Source organism: Lytechinus pictus, chromosome 4, assembly GCF_037042905.1.
Source record: "Lytechinus pictus isolate F3 Inbred chromosome 4, Lp3.0, whole genome shotgun sequence".
Taxonomy (NCBI): Eukaryota; Metazoa; Echinodermata; class Echinoidea; order Temnopleuroida; family Toxopneustidae; genus Lytechinus; species Lytechinus pictus.
Window position 1 is genome coordinate 7,272,051 of NC_087248.1, and position 25,211 is coordinate 7,297,261.

Genomic DNA, 25,211 nt, shown 5'->3' on the forward strand with positions numbered 1-25,211 from the left:
AGTTAGAATGAGAAAAAAGTAATCATATTATTAGGATCTTAATATCTGACGGGGAACGTATCAATGGATCGGTAAATTCAAGGGTTTGTCCTTTGATATAAGGAAAGTCTTGGGCATACATTTAAATCAAGGGAAGAATATCCTTAACGACCCTTTTGTGTGTTTTTTTTTTATTCTCAAGGGACGTGCTCTCGTTAATTTCGGATACTTTTGATTCCTTTATGCAGTTGTCAGAAAATGTTTGCCCTTCCTGACAAGGTTTTCCAGCTACGCACTAGCGTACCTAAGGGGGGGGGGGGGCAGACTGCCCCCTGACGAGTCACAACCCATGCAAGGGACGTATCCCTGCCCCCCCCCCTGACGAGCCACAAGTGGCCCCCTCCGTTGAACTTGAATACCTTTTTTTTTTTTTTTTTTTTTTTTTTGCTTGTCAAATTTTTGGCGGACGAATTTGCCTCCCCTTTGGAAAACCCTTTAGGTACGCCACTGCAGCTACGCCACAACATGAGAACGCTATAAATCGATTAGATTAGCCCCCAACACGCCTTAGCTCGTGTGACGGCACATGACTTTGTAAAGGCAGACAAAAGAAATACCTGGTAATTTTAGCCTCATCGGGCAGTATATCATTTCGATCAGACAAGGACATATCAGAAAAATTGCCAGGTCATTACATAACTGATTTTATTATAGGCCTATAATCCCTTATCGAGAATGAGTCGAGGCAGTATATGCCGTGACTTCTTCCATGACTTTCTCATTTAATTTCTAATAACTTTTACCAAGCAAGGCTGTTTGTATTTGATGGCATGAGCCCTTTTCTGTAAACATCATATTGCAATGAACGCTTTTCATCATTATTTTAAGAATGTTTCGCAAAATGACATTCCGTCTGCTTGATTAGATGTGCGCCAAATAATATCTGTGTTTATGGTGTATATATGTCGATGATAAAAGGAGCACCTATCATTATATTTGCTGAGCGTAAATAAATTTACCAGGTAAGCAAATGCAATTAATTGAATTTACTATAGCAACGATCTATAAAATAGTCTAGTCGTTATGTTTTTCACCACCTTTTCAGTGTTTCTATGTGATCTTTTGTTGTCTATTTTATCACGACATTTTGCTCCTGCTCTACTTTTCAACGATTCATATGACACATTTATTCTTTTCAAATATAAAAACAAACCATTTTCAGACACATATATTCATACAAAAATTTATTTCGTCATAATAGTCAAGGTTTTTTGTTTGTTTGTTTGTTTTGCGGTTGGTGGTTTGCTTTGTTTAGGATTCCCTTATGGTTTTATCATAAACGACAAATTATTATTATAAATATCGTACATCATAAAGGTGTGATATATTCTGTTATGTTTATTTTTGCAAAATAATGATTAATCCACCCCATCTTCAAAGTGAAAGCTAATTAGTTGTCAACATTAAAATCAGAAGAACTTGGAAATATAAATCCAGATTGAAAGGCAGAGTACGACGTATCCTACTCCATACGTCAATAATTAACTGTTATCACATTTTTCTAATTTTGTAAATATAGACATGAAAGAGAGTGGTGTCCGAAAATTTTTGAGGGTCGAATATGGCGTGTGGGACAAACTTTAAACAGCTGCGAGCCAGAGACCAATTTAAAAAAATGTTTTTTATTAATACAAATATCATTTTGTGATATATTTTGACATTATTATATTATAAATAAAGTAATATTACGCATTTTCCCCTCTTCTTTTCTTCTTGTTTTTTTCCTTGATCGTAAAATGTTTAAGGTACCATGGTCCTCGAACCCCCCCCCCCTACGCATGTTAGTGAGAGATAGAGGAAGAGAGGGGGAAGAGGGGAGAGTGGAAATAGACGACGAATCCGGCCCAACTCTGCCCGTCTTTTCTATGTTTTTTCTTTTTTCTATTTTTTTTTTCTCAGAAGAGATGCCAAGATTATCATCCACGTGTGCACCTTCAAGTATCCTTCTCCATTCATCTACCCCTCCTCTCCCTCTCTTTCTCTCACTACAGGTCAATCTTTACCGAAAGACTATATAGGCCATACAGGGGTCCAGCCCAGCGGAATTATTTAAGCTCAACTGAATACAATTCAAAAGAAGAGAAACATGAATTCAACCATTTCCATGGATACAACTATATCGACGATTGCATCCACTTTGGCGAATTCTACAACCATCTCGATGATGAATTCAACCATCTCGACGAGTCTGACCTCCTTGGCGAATTCCACAGCCACTTCGATGATATATTCAAGCATTTCGACGAGTCCAAAAACCTTGTTGAATTCCACAACCATCTCAATAATGAATTCAACCATCTCGACTATCAACTCGACGACCAACTTGAATAGAACGAGCAGCGTTGGCTTATCATCGTCTGTTCAACATGTTCAACTTGATTACCACGAGGCTCTTGAGCTCGTGAACGCCTCTTTGCTGTGTGCCACGAGCATCAAGAGATTCGTTGAACCGAATGACAAGTGGTTCTTTATCAGCATTTTCCTCTACGCCACTCTTTCTCTTATGTCAGGTAATTGTACGATGTCGGCCTACGAGTCATGCGTGTGACCGTCATGGCCTACGAGTTAGATATTGGTAAAAGTATTGCGAGTCGTGCGACCCAAAAGCTTTGCACCCGTGAGCCAGAAAACAGGAAAACTATATAAAAAAATAATAGGCAAATAATATATCGAAGTTATCAAAAGAAAATGATATAATAAAAAGTCACGAGAACTACGAGCAAAATATCACATGAGTGTACCAACGACGTGAGCATGAGCTAGAATATAGGTATTTGGTCATAAGCTGATGGGAAAGTTACAGACTTTGGCTATCCCTCTCTATTAAGTTTGAGTTTAGGGCCGTGTTTCATCAACATTTGTTGTCCGACAAGTTGTCAGATCTGACAACTTTCCTTGATTTTGATTGGCTGAGAAGCACTGTTACTATAGTAGTAATTGTTGGTTAAAACAGGACTTGTCGGATAAAACATCCGGCAAATCCCTGGTTTTATTTCTAACATAATGTACGAGACATAAACTATATTTTATCATGTTTTGGTCTTTGATATCGACAGTGGGCATCAGTGACAATTGTGTGTCTACTGGTCGCGAGGCATCTCTTTCATAATCTTCATTTGCTTTCAACTTTTTGTTAATGTTATCCAATTAGATTTATATGAAAAAATATTGGAGTAAAAAGGCTTTGAAGTGCTTTTAAATTTTCGGTGCTGTAAGGTCGTATATATTGCCAGGGCCGTTACCAAATGGAATATAAATGAAATGAATTTTAGCTTTTTTTCATATTATATATAGTTACACGACTAATCAATGTCATTCCGTACTTTTTCTTTCTTCTTTAAATTTTTTTTCTTCATATTTTTATTTAATGGGGGGGGGGGGGTGTGGGGTTACCCCAGACAACACCACCCCTTGATAATGGTACCCCATCTTATCATTACACCAGGTCTATACTCTGCCCTCACTACGAGCTTTTTCTCCTTGGATCTGACCCGTCTGGAGCTCTGTATCCGCCAGGGTTCCCCCAGGGAGCGCCTCTACGCCTACCGGGTAATCCCCCTACTCAAGAGCCCTCACATGCTCCTCGTCACCCTCAACATCGGGAGCGTTGCCGCCATCGTATGCCTTCCCATTCTCCTCAACTTCATCGTCAGACCAGTGTACTCCATCCTCCTCTCCTCGTTTGTCGTGTTCTTCTTCAACAAGTAAATTATTTTGTCATTAAGGCTGTCAATCATGATAATCATGATTTTGTTGTTGTTGATATTGCAATTAATTTATCATCAGTCCCTTCCCCTTATCATTTTTATACCCACCATCACTACCATTTCAAATATATACATACATATATATATATACATAGCTTCATACAGCTTCATTAATTTCAATTGTCTCCATCATCAACACCACCACCATCATCATTCCCATCACCATTCCCATCATCATCATCACTAGCATCATTATCGTCATCATTTTCATTATCATCGTCGTCAACATCATCATTATCATCATCATCATCATCGCAATCAGTCGGCAGGTCCTCAAAAAGTTGCTTCTTTTATCCAAGTGACATTCATGACTAGAAGGTTTTTGCATGTTTAATGAGCCTGGTGCGGACGAAAACACCTCTTTTTATTCGGCCATTGCTGCTCAAATATTGAGCAAATTTCATGTATTTTGTGTCCTTATAAAGAAGAAAAAATCTTTCAGGTCATGTGTCTGGATTTTTAAAAAGAAATTGTAATATAGGTGAAAGTTTTGATCTAAAACATGATACAAAATAATTATTTTCATGCGACAAAATATGTTGATTTTACACTTAATTTCTGTTTGAGACCAAATGAAATTTAAATGATGATAAAGCTGAAGGTCTAAGCTTTAATGATATAGGTTTTATAAGAAGGGGTATTTTAGATGGGTCAGCATCCAGCTTTTCATGGGCAGAGTACATTTTTCAGCTCAAAAACAAAAATACTGCGCTCTGATTGGTCATAGAGCCCACACACCCACCCAAATTTAAACGGTTTCCACACTGGGGCTCTCCAAGGTCACATCCACCATGATGTGGTAATCTATTCAAAATTACCCGCGCCTGTTGTTTTGAAAACATTATTAAGCCCATCAGAACATTGGATTTTATGCTACTCAGAAATTTCAGAAATCTCGTATTGTATCTTTATGGAAAAAGCTGGCTCTTGACCCATCTAAAATGTGCCACATATCAAGAGTGACATTGTAAGAAAGGGCAGAGTATGAGCTGTCTGATGATATACAATAAATAGTATTTGGGCCCAAAACAAAAAGATTTGCACAATATTTACAAAAGAAAACATAGAAAGAAAATTTCGTTTGAGGTATCTCTCAGGCCTGAAATTCACTTGCTCATTTGCTCATTAGCATAGGGACTCGCAGTCTGACTGATCGTCATCATCCTTGTTATCATCACCATCATCATCACTAGGGTTATCATCTTCACCATTCCCAATATCATCATCATCGTTGTCAACATCATCATCACCACCAACACCACCACCATCATACTTATAATTGCTATTTTCAGTTCATCTACCTTTCCTTTGATGTCATAATTGTTATTCCATTGTCATTGCTGTCATTTTCAGAGTATTGCGTTTCATCATATTTTCTATATTTAATTCATTTAATCTATTTATCAAGTTGTTTTCTACTCATATTTTATTTACTCGTTCGTTATAGCAGAATTTATTATTATACATTATTACTAACAAAAGAAAAAAACGGCAAAAAAGAGGACCACCAAATTTGTAAAATTTGTCTCCAAGAAATGATCAGAAATAAACAAAATGAACAGAGGGCACTGACATGGAGAAGGCAAACCAACACTATTTTAGCATGTTTAGTGCAGTATACTGTTATTGATTTGGGCGGGGAAACCGTTTCTTCTATAATAGTTCCTTGGGTAAACCAATGATGCTGTGGGTGGGTTATCCAAGGTTTTATCTTTAAGAATGTTATAGGGATTCTCATTAAAGTGGAAGTTCACCCTCCTGAAGAAAATTTTGTTGTAAGAATAGCAAAAAAATAATATAAAACATTGGTGAAGGTTTGAGGAAAATCAATAAAAAATTAGGAAAGAATGAGAATTTTTAGTTTTTGAGTTGTGATGTCATATACGAGCAGTTGCCTCATTTGTTATGTAATATAAAATGTATAAATTTCAAATTTTCATTGGTTTGTGATGACCTTTTTTTTTCTTTCAGGGGCGGGTGTGAAATAATTTGTTTGTTTATACCCTTAAGGTACAATTTTCAATTTTGTGAGAAAATAAAATGTCATTGATTTTTATTACACGATGTGCATGGAAGCTGCTCGCATATGACGTCACAAATAAAAACAAATATAGAATTCTAATTAAACCTTGTTAATCTTTGAGAGAATTTCTCAAACCTTCACGAGTATGTTTTATTGTATTTTCTACTGTTTTTACAATAAACGTTGTAAGGCTAAGCTTCCCTTTTAAAAAGCTCGGTATAAACATCTTGCAAAATTATTTTTGTTTAATTTCCTTTTTCAGAGTACTGCCTCAGGCGATTGGTGAGAGGCATGGCCTAGCTCTAGCTGGAATCATGACGTGGTGAGAATAAAGAAATGCTATATATTCCAATTATTATTGTTTTTTATATTATTATTATTATTATTATTATTATTATTATTATTATCATTGTTATCATTATTATTATGATTATGATTATTATCATTATTATTATGATCATTATTATTATTATTATTATTATCATTATTATTTTAATTATTATTACATTCCAGTGTGTCACTAGTGAAAAGATCTTTTCACAGTTGCCGAGTGACTCTAATCTTGATATTTTGAATTTAGATACCAAACTATTAAGTATACCGGCTCCTTTTATAAGTGCATCCTTGAGTGTAATCTTTAATGAAAGCCTGTCTAGCGGATCTATACCAGATGACTGGAAGATCGCTCGAACCACTCCTATTTATAAAGGTAAAGGGGATTTGGATAATATGACTAACTACAGGCCAATATCTGTTGATGCCATTTGGCGAAGTTACTCCAAAAAGAGGTACAAAGTCAGTTTCTTTTTTGATCTTGATAAACACAATTTCATAAACATTGACCAATATGCAATTTTACCTAATCATTTGACAACTACATGTTAACATGAAATTTTAGATGTTTCTTTCAACGAACGTGAGATGGTCGGTGCTTGTTTTTTGGATATATCTAAATATTTCGACTGTATTGATAATAGTATCCTATTGAAAATAAATGGAAAGATATGGTGTTAAAAATAATGAGTTGATATGGTTTACTAATTACTTATCAGGTAGACAACAAACTGTCATGAAAATTTGTCTAAATTTAATAATCTTTCTGTAGGAATTCTCCAGGGTAGTGCCCTGGGTCCCCTACTTTTTTGTTTTTATTAATGATTTAAGTGATTGTTTAATATCATGTTCATGCAATATATATGCAGATGATGTTGTTATTCATATTTCTGATAAAAGTACCGAAGTCATTACCTCTAAATTACAGGCTGATCTTGAAAACATAGGTAATAAAGTGGTAAAAGAGAAATAAATTAAAATTCAATGTTTACAAAACCTATAATATGTTATTAAAACGAAACACACATACTTCTCAAGAATTACATCTGGATAATAACATTATAAAACAAGTAAAACATATTCGGTATCTTGGAATCGAAATTGATGAGAATTTACGTGGAATTTGCATGTAAAGAACCTAAGTAGATCTTTAGCTTTCAGTAATTTCACTAAAACGAATGTTCTCAATAAAATTTAATTAATTGTACAATTCAACCCATACTGGATTACTCTTGTTCGGTATGTTCTGTCAGAAACAGGAAAATTTCGTTTAGATTACAAAAGAGAGCAGCAAAATGAATAATGGAAAATAATTTTGAATTTACTCATAATGGTATTGACATTATTCAGCGATTGAAATGGCAGGTTTTAGAAAAAGACGAATTATTTCCTTGCATGTATTGTGTATAACTGTGTCCATATGGACATGCTCAGGTACGTCTATGTAATTCTATTGATATGGTTTTTGATAGGCATCCAATGAATACAAGATTTGCCAATTCGCTTAACGTTGTTATTCCCAAACCGAACATTGAGGGTTGTTTATGTTATACCGAGGTTGTTATACCGAGGTTGTTTTACCTGGCTGCTAAGAAAGCACGAATACCTGTGAGCAAGCAACCAGGGGACCAACGGCTTAAGGTCCTCTCCGAGGGACCTGGTAATGAGGATAAATGCCTTACCAAAAGGGCACTAGCGCACCACTTGGGAATCGAACCCGGGTCACCGGAATCCGAAACCCCCGCTCTACCGACTGAGCAATCGCGCCTCCTTTTTTTTAATAAGAAATAGGTTAAGATATGTTTAGATTCGGAACTCCAGAATGCAACTTCAATTGATACTTTTAAAAGGAAATATAAGAAAACACACTTCTCGTAACACTCTCTCCGCTCTCCGCCATTCTATACATTTCTATGCCGGTTTATGTTTTCAACTTTTAATTTGGTATTCATCACCCAGTGCATAGGTATCTTTTGTTTTTTTAATATCTATGTTTGTTGATACCTATGTCACTCATTTTTTCTATCTGAATTTAAACTATTTAATGCATTTTTTCTGTACATTGTTAGATATTTACTATGTCAACAGGACCATGTTGAAAAACAGTGTATATGTAATCTGAATATGTTTATCCTGCATGTATAAAGATTTTTTAATAAATAAATGAATAAATAAATAATTATTTTTTGTTATTGTTACTATTGTTATTATTATTATTATTATTATTATCATTAATTTCATTATTATCATTATTAGTATTACTACTAAATACTATAATAATTATCTCATTATTGTTATTATCATAATAACGATCAACATCACCATCATCAGTGTTTTTCGATATAACATATTTTGTTTCCTTGTCAAAATGCGGGAGAGAACAATGATAATTTGATCTCCAGGTCAGTAATTTTGAACGATACTGGTACCCGGCACGATCCTCTAAATCAATTATTGGCAAGGTTAATGTATCAATTTCTAAAAATTACAGGGTTGGTCCGACATTGTCCCTGGACTATATAAATTTTTATTTGACCGTTCATTAAGTAACTGCAAGCTTGTCTATTATGCTTTAAAATTCATTTTCTTGAGTAAGAGATATATATACTTATTGCTCGCGATCAATATATTGTCAACATACGAAGAGTGTTACAGGGGAAGCACCCTGCAGAAAAATGTGTTCTAAAAATAGGAGAAAAAATGATAACAAAATATTGGTGAAGGTTTGAGGAAAATCCATTGAAGATTAAGAAAGTTATTGGAATTTCAAGTTTTGGATTGGTGACGTCACTTTATGTAATATAAAATTCATAAATTTCAATTTTTTTAAATCATGGTTCGTAATGACTTTTTAATTTTTTCGTTTTAGGAATGAATTTACTGAAGGTACAATAAAAACCACTTTCAAATTTCATTGATTTTTTACCATGCGATATATGGAAGCTGTTCGCATATGACGTCACAAGTCAAATATTTAAAATATTTTTTTTTTTGTTCTTTGATAGATTTTCCTCAAGCCTTCGGTAATACATTTTCATTATTCTTTGTGCTTTATTATTACAATAGCTTGATATCAGGGTGAACTTTCCCTTTAAACTCTTAATAATAATAGGCATTTATATAGCGCCATCTATCTAGAAATATTCTATTCCGAGGCGCGATGTTATTATTGATATTACCCCGGCTTTAGCTTGAGCTGTCTTTCAGCGCTCATGCATTCAAGGAATTAATCCTGCCGGGTACCCATTCACCTCACCTGGGTTGAGTGCAGCACAACGTGGATAAATTTCTTGCTGAAGGAAATTACGCCATGGCTGGGATTCGAACCCACGACCCTCTTAATACAAAACAATTATATATAAGAAGTGATCATATGAAATACTGAGCTGATGGACTCAACGATCATATCAGCCACAATTGACTATCAACATTTCTGACTAAAATGAAGTGAGATATATGACTCAAAATATCAAATACACACAGATAACTATTGATTTTGTCATTCTAGCTATACTTCATTTCTAAAAATATTTCAAGAGCTATAGTAGTGATAGTGATGGTAGTAGTAGTAGTAGTAGTAGTAGTAGTAGGAGTTGTAGCAGTAGTAGCAGTAGCAGTAGTAGAAGTAGCAGCAGCAGCAGTAGTAGTAGTAGTAGTAGTAGTAGTAGTAGAGGTAGTATAGTAGTAGTAGTAGTAGTGGTAGTAGTAGTAGTAGTAGTAGTAGTAATAGTAGTAGTATTAGTAGTAGTAGTAGTAGTAGTAGTAGTAGTAGTAGTAGGAGTTGTAGCAGTAGCAGTAGTAGAAGTAGCAGCAACAGCAGCAGTAGTAGTAGTAGTAGAGGTAGTATAGTAGTAGTAGTAGTAGTGGTAGTATAGTAGTAGTAGTAGTAGTAGTAGTAGTAGTAGTAGTAGTAGTAGTAATAGTAGTAGTATTCGTAGTAGTAGTAGTAGTAGTAGTAGTAGTAGTAGGAGTTGTAGCAGTAGCAGTAGTAGAAGTAGCAGCAACAGCAGCAGTAGTAGTAGTAGTAGAGGTAGTATAGTAGTAGTGGTAGTATAGTAGTAGTATAGTAGTAGTAGTAGTAGTATTAGTAGTAGTAGTAGTAGTAGTAGTAGATTAGTATTAGTAGTAGTAGAAGAAGAAGAAGTATTAAGTAGTAGTAGTAGTAGTAGTAGTAGTAGTAGTAGTAGTAGTAGTAGTAGTAGTAGTAGTAGTAGTAGTAGTAGTAGTAGTAGTAGTAGAGGTAGTAGTAGTAGTAGTAGTGGTAGTAGTAGGCATAGTAGTAGTAAGTAGTAATCGTAATAGTAGTAGTATAGTAGAGTAGGAGGAGGATATATGGTATTATTACAAACGAAACGATACTCCTAATATTACCCTTTGTTACTGTCACTTCATAGGTTTGTTTATCTCTCAATGTTCCTATTCTTCATCGTGGCATGGCCCGTTGCGTTTCTTCTATCTGTCTGCCTGGGAACGAGAAAGGAGAGATTCTACCAGAGATCAGGCAAGGTTTCTTCCAGTTGTTTATTGATAGAATCAGATACCTTACAATATAATATATTGAAACAATATTGTACGGCCATTGGTAGGAACTATGGATGAGGTATCATGTATTTATGTTTTAAACCGAATAAATAAAATAAAATAAAATCAGATAGAATAGAATAAAAGAAGATTAAATAAAATAGTATAAATAAAATATAAAAAAAGAATAATAAAAATTTAATAAAATATTATAAAATAAAAGAAAATGAAATGAAATACATGTAAAATAAAATAAGAATATGGTTCCCGAAGTGGTGCCGGAATGCGTGTTGAAACTTGAAACTAAATTCCATTTTCTTTTCATTCATGTTTTTATTGACAAATACCTCGATCTCAGGACAAATAACAACAACCAAAAAATGCTGATTTTATTATCTTAAACTAAACGTCAAAGAATATGACAAGAAATAAATACGAATGAAAGTCAAAACATTTTTATAGCAAAGAAAAATATGTTTAAAACATATGAAATATTGACAAAATTGCTGAATATTTTTTATTAGTTCAGTCAGCTCATGTCTAATCACCAGATCCATATGATTTGTCTCGAGTGGGGGAGGGGGTCTGGGGGAGTGTGTCATGAAACGACTTGTCGGACATTTTATCTTACATGTTCCGTTTTATCTGACAGTTACCATAGTAACAATGCCTCTCAGCCAATCAAAATCAAGGAAAGATGTCAGATTTGACAGCTTGTTGGACAATAAAGAAATTTGGCGGGACCGGAGAGGATGTGGATCTCGGAAGATTAATTCATATTTGGAATACTTTGCATATCTACTTTTTTTTAGATTCCTATTCCTTTCGCTTAGAATAAAAAGTGTGTAATGAATATTCAACGATGCACATAATAATAAAAGATTTTTTTTTCTTATTATTAGAACTCATTGCGCTAATGGAACTTCAGATGACGTCACCAGACGCTGCGGCTGAGAAAAAGAATTTGAGTCCGGATGAGGTGCTTATTATAAAGGGCGCATTAGATGCTGGTAGGAAGGTTGCCATGGATGCAATGATACCACTGAATGAGGTAAGAAGACGGTTCGGGAGTTTGGGGTTGCTATGGATACAATGATACCAATAGATGAGGAAAGAAGGTTTGGGGGAGTTTGGGGACCCGAATAGATTGGCGACAGAAGTTGACGTTCAAACTCTCATTAGACAATAATTGCGTTTTATACTGATTGAATGGATAAATAATGATTTCAAATTGAAATTCAAGTTTATTCTTAACAGAAAAAGCATAACACAAAATCATTATTATACAATTGCATCTAATGGTGCAACTGGTAATTTATTTCATAAACATTAATAACAAGTGTACAGTGAGGAGATTCAGTTATCAATATCTAGATTTGTTCTTTATACCAAAGTATAAGCAGTTATAGTTTTTCTTTCATTTTTGTTTGGATGTTTGTAAAGTTCATGTGGTGACAATTATTGTAATATCAATATCCCCTCTCAAAACGTCGATTATATATATATATTTTTTTTAAATCCTCCAATCAATATTTCATGTGACGACGTTTAGGTTCCTCCTCAGGTTCCATCGGTGAACTTCTCTCAGGTGACCGCCCGCAAAGACCAGAACGCAAACACATTCGGTGACCCGAATACGACGAGTTTTTTCGAAGACGAGTTTGAGGATCGAGGGGTAATGTCAGACACCGACTCAGGGGGTCGCCAGCCCCTCCATGCAGTCGCTTCAAACACACCCCTCTATGATATCCTGGATGAGATGAACATCGGATGCTATCGTGTAGCAGCTGTGTATGATAATGTGACTGGGGTAAGTTTGTGTTGTTACAGATTTTATTTTGAAAAATCACATTTTACTTATTGCAATGGACCTATCTGGCCCCTCTATAATTATTGTTGGCTCATTACGCCACTGACTTGAATGTAGAGACGTAAGCGCTGGCAACTTATTTGCCCCCATCTAATATTACCCCTCACCCCTCTCTTCCCTGTAGGTTGTCAGGGGAATTCTAACCCTGCAGAATGTGTTGGATGTAATACTTGGACAGAGTCGTTCGTCGATTCGCCGTGACTCTAGAAAAATGACAATCAAGAAAATGAAATTGGTTCAGTCCCGACGTCAGCTCGCCATCGATCGACGCTTATCCCTCCCTGAAGATACTTTCAAATATGTAGTAAGTTATAATAATTTTTGTGCATTATTAATGTTATTATGATCATGATGTGGTATAAGCATGACTTAGGGGCGACAGAACCGGGGGGGGGGGGGCAGGGGGACGGCACTTGCCCCCCCCCCAAAAAAAAATAAATAAATAAATAAATAAATAAAATAAAAATAAATAAATAAAAAATCCCTTAGGAAAAAATTCCTTTTTTTTCAAAATGGAAATGCCCTTTTTTTAAATAAATGTGCCCCTTTTCAAAGTGAAATACCCTTTTGAAGTAACACAATACATTTTAGGCTACAAATTCACACAAATCTTTGGCTCGCGCTTCGTGCTCGCATCAGTTATTGCTTAGTAAGGTACTCATTGTGTTCCTGGTTACAAAAAATGCTTAGAATATTTAGTTTTCAGGTTGGAATATCACAAAATCTTTGGCTCGCGCTCGCATCACTTATTGCTTAGTAAGGTACTCATTGTGTTCCTGGTTACAAAATATGCTTAGAATGTTAAGTTTTCAGGTTGGAATATCACAAGATTTTTGAGTTGCAGCTAGGGCTCGCGCTCGCATCAATTATTGTTTAGTAGACCTACTCAGATTGTGTTCAAATGCTTAGAAACACACAATACTTCATGTTGATGATAATCTCATGGTGAAAATATCTGTTTGCACCAAAATGCCCAGTTAGACATATAGGCCTAATTTCCCTTTTTTGGCTTTGCCCCCCCCCCCCAAAAAAAAAAAACGAAAATACGTTCCGCCGCCTCTGGCATGACTTTGATTTATAACGAAGTTGCCGATTTGGTATTTGACTTTCTAATATTCACTTATTAGGACCATGCTTATATCGTTACTGACTAACTGACGGACGGACTGACTGACTTACTACTTACTGAATAACTTACTGACTTAGGCCCTATACTTACTTCATTTTTTTTTACTTACAGTACGCTATAGTGCTCTGAATACATACCGAGTTATGGTCAATGCAGAGTTATTTCTGATTTGGGAATAAATAGTTTGACTTATCCGGCTCAAAGTTGTGCGTTATCAACTGAAAATCGACTTACTTGTTAAATGATTCTGAAAATGAGTATCTTTGACTCGCTTTGACTATTAGAATGATTCCGCTGTTTAGAATTTAATGTTGATGCAATGCTACTGTATAGGTTTAAGTTTTACATTAAACCAGATATTCTTCTTATCATTGCTACTAATGATATGGTATTTCGATGAAAGCTCTTTCCGGAAATTTTGTAACCAAATGTTGATTACTTCATAGAAACTTCGACTTCCTGGAGAAAGCCCTTTGATCTCTTGACAACACCGCAGATTAATCTACACATCAGGAACCGACAACAACTTCAAGTGCCCAATTGGAATGACCATAGACCCAACGTTGAGGGCTTGTGCTGACAATCACGTCATGTGGAAGGTTCAAGAACTCAATAAATGTATTGAAAATGCCCGTCAAATGATAATTAACAATTGGGAGGTCTTTGTCGAAAATGTGTGAACCGGAACAGCAGTTTCGTCAAAAGTTTACGAGCTGATGTCGTTTGTCCATGCATGCCTAGAGTTGAGGACGGAACTGCTCTTCTGATTCACCACTGTCGACACTGAGACTTCTTCGTTGTTCTTTGTCGAAGGAAAATTGAAAATATACATTTTCTGAATGTTCTTGATCACTCTTTACGTTAAGGAGCGAAAACTCAATTTTTTAATATCGCAGTCACAACCAAGGAAATGCATGGACTCCAAACCGACCGACGGTATGTCATTCTCAGCAATATATCTTTGATCGATCTGAATTTAGTCAAATTGGTATGATGTGACTGCAACATATGAGATTGTAACCAGAAAAAACAAACAAAACAACGACCTATGTTGTCGGCCCACCATCGATCGTCTTCAACCGTCTTTTTATGTAGGGGCGCTGACGAGCTATATAATGTGACACAAGGGACTTTTATGTTCAAATCATTTTTAATGATAATAGGGGTAAGAAGAAAATGGGAAAATGAAAAATGTTTGGAAATGGGAAAGGGCATATTATAGCAATTAGTGTGTATATAATGATTCTCTTCATTTTCTTTTTTTTTCTGAGAAATGCAATACACTCAACTTTCGATAATACACGTGCACTCGTGCATTGTGGTTTCTTTCCATTGAATGTTGTTATATTTGTGGTCTGTGGCATTTAAAGATACATAGAAAATGTGCAATTTATTTATCAAAATTAGGAAATCGTTAATCCGTTATTTGGTCCAGAAAACTCCCCAATGACACGGGTCGATAACACTCCCCAGTGACATGGTTATTGCACCTGCGTGGTTCGAAATAGACCTTCCCGGTGAGTCAATAGACCAAAATATGATCAAATGGGTCGAGGAAATTCCAACAAAACACACTTCCTGAGTGAAACTATACTAGTAGCCCCTTTCCTAATTTGAGTTTATTTAAGCAAAGTGATTCAGAGGGAAATATTCTCGACACATCAAAGAGAGGAAATTTTATATCGAGTGATTGTTTCTTCTGTAATATTGGAGGTCACATTTAACAGATCTACAATGTTCAAGAGTGTACGAACGAGGATGATAGTGTCGAAAATAGCAAAATCCGCGTTAAAACGCCGGTAAGTTCACCAAACTGAATTGCAATTGAGAGTGTCGCCAATTAGTAATCCCTTTATTTCCGCATAATTCATGAATATAGTGAATAACATTGGCTTGTAAAATGTCAACAGCCACCAGTGAATAAAAAGCTATGCTACTAGCGAAATAATATTATACAGTGCGTCTCAGACGAGAATACGCTGGTTATTTTATACGGTGAATAAATGAAATTGAATTGAATTGAACTCACTATATTAAGTTTTGAGAACTTTTGACGCTGGTTTGACATTATCCGTCGCAAAAATAGCCAAACACTAACTGAAACTTTAAATCTAGGGATTTAATCCGGAAATATGACGTGGGAACGGTCGTTATTTCTTGAATTAAAAATGTATACTAAGTAAATTTGAACTTCAAATACATCAAATTCAACATGGGCGATACGATAAGTATTTTTCTTTAATTCCCAGCACCTAAGGTGTGGAATTTGTATCTTATTATAATATTTGCTGCATGTGTTTTTGTTTAATCATTTTGCTAGATAATTTTGTATTGATTTAAATTAAGGTAATCGAAAGGTGTTGGCTCGAGTTCACGCCAAAACGGAACTGATGTGTGTTTGCTATTTCTTTCTTTTAAAACCGTTTAAAAGGATGGTCCGGGCTGAAAATATTTATATCTTAATACATAGAGTAGAATTCACTGAGCAAAATGCCGAAAATTTCATCAAAATCGGATAACAAATAATAAAGTTATTGGAGTTTAAATTTTAGCAATATTTTGTGAAAACAGTCGTCATGAATATTCATTAGGTGGGCTGATGATGTCACATCTCCACTTTCCGTTTTCTTATGTTATTACATAAAATCCTATTTTTTTCATTATTTCATACTTGTGTGAATAATATGTCTCCCTTATAATGAAATAAGTTGCTGCAATAAATATCTAATGCACTAAATCAGTTGACAATCCAATTTTTCTAGTTCTTGGAGGAAAACATTTGAATAAAGCTATTTTCATATAATAAAATAAAAAAGAACAAGTGGAGATGTGACATCATCAGCCCACCTAAGGAATATTCATGATGACTGTTTTCACAAAATATTGCTAAACTTTAAAATTCAATAACTTTGTTATTTGTTATCCAATTTTGATGAAATTTTCGGCATTTTGCTCAGTGAATTCTACTCTAATTATTAAGCTATACATACTTTCAGCCCGGACCATCCCTTTAAGTGATTTTGATTTGTGTACACTGTATACCAAAACTGGGACCAGAGTCATTCATGGACGTGGTTTTCTTAACTCTTCTGAATTTACATGATTAAGTACTTGACTGGAATTTATCATTATCATGTTTTTCGTTTTAATTAGGTTTTGTATATATAAATGCTGATATATGCAAGAAAAATAAAGGCAAAAATGTTTTTATGGCTATGCTATTTTTTCACTTATGGTGCCTTTCATGATAACGCGAAGAGAGAGAGAGAGAGAGAGAGGGGGGGGGGGGACAAAGAGAGAGGGGCAAAGAGAGAGAGAGGGGGGAGATATGGGGAGGGGACGTGAGTGCATGCAGGGTGTAGTTCATGAACATTTTCGTCCGACAAATTGTCAGATCTGACAACTTTCCTTGATTTTGATTGGCTGAGAAGCAATTTTACTATGGTAACTGTCGGATGAAATGGGACTTCCTCCGACAAATCCTTTCATGAAACGCTCCCCAGAGTCGGACGTTTTTTTTTATCAAGTTGGAAGGGGGGGGGGGGGTGAACAAGGAAAAACAAATTTCGATGGTAATTTCGCCAAACGTATATTGAGAAAAATTAGAACTGATGCTTTAAGCTTTCCCCGGTTCCGCGACCCCTCGGAGATACAGGGGAGGTTTCAAGAGAGAGAGAGAAGGGGGGGGGGGTGTATGGGGTGGAATAGAGGGATCGATGGAAAGAGGGAGAGTGAATAAAGGAAGACACCACGGGAAGCGTTTCATCAAAAAATTTTGTCCCACAACATGCACAAGTTTTCAGATCTAACAACTTTCCTTGATTTTGATTGGCTGAGAAGCAATTTTACTATGGTAACTGTCGGATAAAACGGGACTTGTTGGATAAATCGTTCGACAAGTCCTTTTATGAGACGCTCCCCGGGATTGGAAGGCTACGGAGATAAGAGAGAGATAGGGAAACAGAGGTAGAGGAGGGGATAATTCGATACTCACCTCCCCAAACAATTAATATTGAATACGATTCTTTTGATTTACGCAATAAAACATGAAATCTAAAACACACCTCCGATGAGCCAGGAGGTATAAGATGGTACTCGTTTTCGGTATAGTGTTCACCCAATCAGACTAATTCCTTTCATCCTTAGTTTTTCACCAAGTGATCTTAATCATTTTTTTCAATAAGACCATGGTAAAATGCTCAACTCCCCGCTAAAGGTGGGGCTAGAAGAGAATGAGGGCGACCACTTCTCTCTATCTTATCCTTTAATATTAAAGGGATGGTCCGGGCTGAAAGTATTTATAGCCTAATAAATAAAGTAGAATTCACTGAGCAAAATGCTGAAAATTTCATCAAAATCAGATAACAAATAACAAAGTTATTGAACTTTAAATTTTAGCAATATTTTGTGAAAACAGTCGTCATGAATATTCATTAGGTGGGCTGATGATATCACATCCCCACTTGTTCTTTTGTATTTTATTATATGAAATTAGATTTATTCAATTTTTTTCCTCCAAGAACTAGAAAAATTGGATTGACAACTGATTTAGTCCATTAGGTATTTATTGCTGCAACTTATTTCATTATAAGGGAGACATATTATTCACACAAGTATGAAATAATCGAAAAAATGATTTTATGTAATAACATAAGAAAACGGAAAGTGGGGATGTGACATCATCAGCCCACATAATGAATATTCATGACGACTGTTTTCACAAAATATTGCTAAACTTTAAACTTCAATAACTTTATTATTTGTTATCCGATTTTGATGAAATTTTTGACAATTTGCTCAGTGAATTCTACTTTATGTACATGTATTAAGATATAAATATTTTCAACCCGGACCATCCCTTTAAAAAAGGAAATCAAATACTTTCATCACAGAATCACATCCTTTTACAGGCAAGAATTGTGACTGGGTGGTCTTAGGCACCTAGCTAGGGACGTTTGGGGTTCCAATCAATCCCTTTATGGCACTGGCGTACAGATGAGGGAGGGGCTTGGGGCATAGCCCCTCAAAAAAGTTTCACGATGAAGAAAAAAAGGAAGAAAGAAAAGAAAAATGGTAAAATGTAATAACTTTTATCTAAATATTATATCAAAGTCTATCACAAAATTCAATTTTTTAAATACAAATCATACATCTTGCTCGCTCGTTTTATATACATAGCATATTGCCCCATACGCCATGTCTGCCCCCTATTTTTGTTTGCCCATTACCCCACTGCTTCAAGGGATTATACACCCTCCCTTGATCAATGCATTCTATAGGCCTATTCATTGCTTTTTTGTCATATAATGACTTTTTCTGATAACAAATGCACAATAAAACAAGTTTACTATCAGCCAATCAAATTGAGTGTTTTCAGTTGTTTCAAAGTTCAAACTGTTGCTGATTATTTATTATAACAAGTTTTGAAACAGGAGGGGCTATATACGAGAAACCCTGTTAAAGCCGGCGGAAGTTCACCCTGATACAAATAATAATAAGAATAGCAAAAAAAAATAATAAAAAATATTGGTGAAATCCATACAAGAAAAAAAAGTTATTAGAATTTTATTATTTGTTTTTTATTTGTGACGTCATATGCGAGCAGATTTCACACATACTATTGTAAAAAATAAATGAAATATCATTTTTACAGATAATTGAAATGTTTCTTATTTTTACCTTTAGTGTATCAATAGAAGAGATATTTCACACCCGCTCCTCAAAGAAATAAAGCAATGGGTCACCACGAACCATTCAAAATGTGAAATTTATGCATTTTATATTACATAACATATGGGGAAGAATTTGCTCGTATATGACGTCATAAATCAAAAACTTTTGTCAGGGTAATCTAACTACCCTTTTAATTTCTCTGATTTATGATTCGTCACTGTTAAGTTCATATGTATCGAACATTTTTTATAAAACTCAATAAGAATAGATGAGTTTAATTAATATGCCGACAATATCTACAAGTATATACCCTTTTCCATTATGGCTTCATATATATTTTTTGTGCTCTTATATACTCAGTATACAAGTTAGGCCTCTATTAATACCCAATATAACTTTTACTTTGCACTTTCAATTTTCTCCCTCAAGTTTCTCTCTCTCGTTGTTGCTCTGGAGAACAGTTTATAAGCTCTCCGTTAACTGCTTTCGAGATTGACAGGAAAAAAATGAGTAAACAAAAATCTCACAATAAAAATTCTCTCAAGGCCTACCCCCCCCCCAAAAAAAAAGTATATATACTGGTGACGGATCCACAACATTGCAAGTCTTCGGCTTCGGGTTAAAGTGAATGATGTTTAATTTATTATAGTTATAAGTTCATTTGGGATCAAATACCATGCATACCATGTTTTGAAACAGGAGGGGCTATATACGAGAAACCCTGTTAAAGCCGGCGGAAGTTCACCCTGATACAAATAATAATAAGAATAGCAAAAAAAAATAATAAAAAATATTGGTGAAATCCATACAAGAAAAAAAAGTTATTAGAATTTTATTATTTGTTTTTTATTTGTGACGTCATATGCGAGCAGATTTCACACATACTATTGTAAAAAATAAATGAAATATCATTTTTACAGAAAATTGAAATGTTTCTTATTTTTACCTTTAGTGTATCAATAGAAGAGATATTTCACACCCGCTCCTCAAAGAAATAAAGCAATGGGTCACCACGAACCATTCAAAATGTGAAATTTATGCATTTTATATTACATAACATATGGGGAAGAATTTGCTCGTATATGACGTCATAAATCAAAAACTTTTGTCAGGGTAATCTAACTACGCTTTTAATTTCTCTGATTTATGATTCGTCACTGTTAAGTTCATATGTATCGAACATTTTTTATAAAACTCAATAAGAATAGATGAGTTTAATTAATATGCCGACAATATCTACAAGTATATACCCTTTTCCATTATGGCTTCATATATATTTTTTGTGCTCTTATATACTCAGTATACAAGTTAGGCCTCTATTAATACCCAATATAACTTTTACTTTGCACTTTCAATTTTCTCCCTCAAGTTTCTCTCTCTCGTTGTTGCTCTGGAGAACAGTTTATAAGCTCTCCGTTAACTGCTTTCGAGATTGACAGGAAAAAAATGAGTAAACAAAAATCTCACAATAAAAATTCTCTCAAGGCCTACCCCCCCCCCCAAAAAAAAAGTATATATACTGGTGACGGATCCACAACATTGCAAGTCTTCGGCTTCGGGTTAAAGTGAATGATGTTTAATTTATTATAGTTATAAGTTCATTTGGGATCAAATACCATGCATACCATGTTTTGAAACAGGAGGGGCTATATACGAGAAACCCTGTTAAAGCCGGCGGAAGTTCACCCTGATACAAATAATAATAAGAATAGCAAAAAAAAATAATAAAAAATATTGGTGAAATCCATACAAGAAAAAAAAGTTATTAGAATTTTATTATTTGTTTTTTATTTGTGACGTCATATGCGAGCAGATTTCACACATACTATTGTAAAAAATAAATGAAATATCATTTTTACAGAAAATTGAAATGTTTCTTATTTTTACCTTTAGTGTATCAATAGAAGAGATATTTCACACCCGCTCCTCAAAGAAATAAAGCAATGGGTCACCACGAACCATTCAAAATGTGAAATTTATGCATTTTATATTACATAACATATGGGGAAGAATTTGCTCGTATATGACGTCATAAATCAAAAACTTTTGTCAGGGTAATCTAACTACCCTTTTAATTTCTCTGATTTATGATTCGTCACTGTTAAGTTCATATGTATCGAACATTTTTTATAAAACTCAATAAGAATAGATGAGTTTAATTAATATGCCGACAATATCTACAAGTATATACCCTTTTCCATTATGGCTTCATATATATTTTTTGTGCTCTTATATACTCAGTATACAAGTTAGGCCTCTATTAATACCCAATATAACTTTTACTTTGCACTTTCAATTTTCTCCCTCAAGTTTCTCTCTCTCGTTGTTGCTCTGGAGAACAGTTTATAAGCTCTCCGTTAACTGCTTTCGAGATTGACAGGAAAAAAATGAGTAAACAAAAATCTCACAATAAAAATTCTCTCAAGGCCCACCCCCCCCCCCCCAAAAAAAAAGTATATATACTGGTGACGGATCCACAACATTGCAAGTCTTCGGCTTCGGGTTAAAGTGAATGATGTTTAATTTATTATAGTTATAAGTTCATTTGGGATCAAATACCATGCAACCTTTATTTGGAGCCCCCCCCCCCCCCCCCATGCAGTGCTAGCTACTGATTGTTTGTTTTTGTGGCGTCATTTGCAAGCCCCACCCACCATTGGTTTCACACGTTATACAGTATACAGCGCATGCATGTAGTGCAATAGTGTAGTACGGTACGGTACATGTATTGAAGATTAATTAACGGCTCATTCGTCATGTTTTCAAGATGCCTGCGCAAAAAGATGAACATAAGCAATTGTAAGTGATACATTTTATTTGTATGATGCTTCTGATTTTCTGCTATCTTGAAATTTGGTATGATCAATGTTTGAAAACCAGAATTGTAACGATGTGTTTGGGAATTTTAAAGAAAATTATTGAGATCAGTCCCAAGTACTGAAAAATATGTTGGTGTATTTCACTTTTTTATGGGGTTGTCTCGTTTTGGAGCTTTTGCAATTGTTCGTGCGGCAGGGTTTGCTGCCAGTTGGTTATAATGTCTTTTGAATATATATTTTTTTGGCAATGGTCTCAAATAGTTGTACAATCTACCATAAAAGCTCATGGTTTTAGTCTTGTTTTAGTTTATTTAAATTCAATCATGTCAATCTTGTCAAGCTAAGACTAGAGTAAGACTAAGTTAATGTCTTCTTTTCATTCTTTTTTTTAAAATACAGTACTATAGAATGTTAATCACACAAATATGATCAGTCTGTCAAAAGAGTTCTCTGCGACAACCACCTAAAGGGGAAAATATATATATTATGGCTTCAACTTTTATAAAAATTTTGATTTGTGTGTGTCCATTTCTTAACTACACAGTCTATGGCAGAGAAATGCTGAAAATTGACCTAATTTCATTCTTCTTTTTTGCAGCCAATAATCAGATTTTTTTCAAAAATGTTACATTTCTGTCAGTCTGAAGGTCATTTCTCTTCAAATTCACAAAGAAAATGTGATATTTTCTTGAAATAAGAAAAATAATATTTTTCTCCTGACACCCTACTATAAATAGTAACATTAAGATCGCTTAAAAAAGAATGGGTGTGTCCTCGCTTAACCTAAAACCAGTTTAACGAGGGAAAGCGATCTTGAAAACTACATCGCGAGGTAGTTTTCTGAACTGGTTTGGAAGATCGCTTTCAAGATTGCTTCGACCGTTCTCACTACATGTTAAACTAGTTTCCAGTAAACTAGTTTTAGGAAGGTAGTGAGAACGGTGTCTAGGATTAATTTGGATGTTTTTAAGAGTGCATGTTTGTGTTAGGGTCTATTTACGTTTTAAATCTGTGCAGTTTTAGATGACAGGTTTCTGTTTTTTTGTAGGAAAATCATGTTATAATCTTATTTAATGTGAATTTTGGCAAATTTGCAATATCAACAATATATTTTTTGATTGAGGAATTTCATGTGTAATCTCATTCTGATACAAGGTACAAGTCACTCACACTAGTGCGAGGTTAGTATTGGAATACCAGGGTACAAGTTATCAATTGAAAATCTCCTTCAGGTTGTGTCTGTTGATCAAATTTGTTACCATCAAAAGTAATTATCACCCAAGATAGAGATAGGTACCCTTAATTTCCTGTTAGGGGGTACAAATGCTGACTACCTAGGTGGAGCTTGTCATTAAATGCATGTTTTCATAAACTAGCTTCCAGTCAGCTACAGTAGATAAACTTATATCAAGAGCTTGTAACATATACATGTATCACTGTCACTTTGATTGAGATTTATGAAACGTTCCCCTTAGTAGATTAATTAGTTCTGCAGCAGTATATAATGACACAAGACACAGGACATGCAATAATGCAAATCTTCCTCATTAAAAGGTAAATTATGCTTGGATCATAGAGTCGAGGTAAATGTTCATTGCCTATTCATGTCATTCTAATGATGATCCAGATTAATATGGTACAGAATAATTCACATAGTTTACAATGTCAACTTTCCAATTTTACTTTCCCATATTTTGAAAATGGTAAAGTAAATCAACATTAATGAAATATGTTGTCAAATATACATTGTTTGTATTGTTCAGTATAGCTCTGCTGTTGTATACTCACATTATGTTAAAGAAAGTTTAAATTATTTGAAGAAATTAAAGTCCACTTCAAAATGTCATAACTTTCCTATTTTACATCCAATTTTGATGAAATTATCAGCATTATGCTTGCTTGATTTTTCTCTGTTGACTCAGATCAACATTTTTCTGGGGGTGGACTGACCTTTAAGTAATAACCATAGAGATGTATACTAACTACGCTAGAGTGCGGAGTCGCCATAGGCGCGCGTACTTAACGTCTGTGATTGTGTGGAGCGTGGCGGCCATTGCTCGATAGGTATAGATTCGCAAAAGTACCCGGATGTACCCATAGCTCGTGCGTTGTAACGCTGTGAAAAGGGGTGCCGTCTCCGGCCTTTATCTTGAAGAAAAGAACACAACCTCATAAAAATCGAAAATATGAATGACAAATTGCATCTCAATACACTATTAGAGTGATTACATGGGGATTATGCTATTAATTTGGCATTTTAAAAACCTGATTTCTCGGGATGAAATTCTAAATAATTTGCATTTACCTGTCCGTTTATAGGCCTGTAATAGATAACAATGTTGATATACTATCATATAAACAATCATATAAAAATAAAAACATACAGCGGACATTAATAGAAAGATTGACAATTAATTCAAAAGACTGCAGTGAATTAGCCCTTCTCTGGATTTCCCTACCTTTAACTGCATCGTCCTCCTTCCATCCTTCCCACATATACGTCCTTTGATTCTATGTTTGTGTTGGATATAATTTTGTAATTTCTATATAGGCCTACATGATATGTAACTTGCTTTAATTTGTATGAAATATAGGCCTATCATTTTTATATATTAAGTTGTACAATAAAATAAGTTAGTGTTTTGATCTACATGCGCTATTAAAGGGCATCTCATTATTGTTCTTGGTGAGCCTCCCGTTACACCATCAATGTTGAAATTTGTGTTATTTGGTGAACGTGCTGATTTTGTTCTTATAGGAACATAATAAATTCCCCAAAATCTGCAGGCCTATATGGCCCGAAAATAAAATATTGATTTAAAATGTCGAGAATATAGCCTAATTTGTTCAAACTTTTCAAAAATGACAGTTTTAATTCCCTTCACTTTAAGTTAGATTTGTTTTAATTCGCTTTTTAGGGGCCGTGTGTGCAATTAAAATAACAAACACACCTAAGCAAATTCGCTTTAACATACTGATCAAAATAAAATACAGGGGGCGCGACCGGACCCCTCCCTGAAATGAAAATGAACATTAC

At 34.7% G+C, this 25,211-nt stretch overlaps 2 protein-coding genes across 7 annotated transcripts in view; both read left to right on the plus strand.

Annotated features, from left to right (window-relative positions):
• Positions 1–723: 723 nt before the first annotated feature.
• LOC129258497 (uncharacterized) lies at positions 724–14,704 on the plus strand. Of its 2 annotated transcripts, none has more exons than XM_064098284.1 (9): positions 724–1,001; positions 2,031–2,549; positions 3,485–3,743; positions 6,092–6,151; positions 10,557–10,663; positions 11,586–11,734; positions 12,236–12,493; positions 12,678–12,857; positions 14,129–14,704. In XM_064098284.1, the coding sequence occupies exons 2-9, from the start codon at positions 2,126–2,128 to the stop codon at positions 14,165–14,167; spliced, it is 1,476 nt and encodes a 491-aa protein (XP_063954354.1). In that variant the 5' UTR covers positions 724–1,001; positions 2,031–2,125; the 3' UTR covers positions 14,168–14,704. The 2 variants fall into 2 exon arrangements, with proteins under 2 accessions (XP_063954354.1, XP_063954353.1); XM_064098283.1 differs by having other exon boundaries at positions 760–1,001; positions 12,248–12,493; positions 14,129–14,257.
• Positions 14,705–22,026: 7,322 nt separating this feature from the next.
• LOC129259095 (mitogen-activated protein kinase kinase kinase 15-like) overlaps positions 22,027–25,211 on the plus strand; it is a 51,752-nt gene continuing 48,567 nt past the window's right edge. For 3 of the 5 annotated variants that reach the window (XR_010293334.1, XM_064098286.1, XM_064098289.1), the window contains exon 1: positions 22,038–22,154. Coding sequence is in view for 4 of the 5 variants with exons in the window: in XM_064098286.1 (XP_063954356.1) it covers positions 22,123–22,154 (32 nt within the window). In the remaining variant the exon portion in view is untranslated. Of the gene's footprint in view, positions 22,155–25,211 lie in introns of all 5 variants that reach the window. The other 2 variants (XM_064098288.1, XM_064098285.1) reach the window with 2 other exon arrangements.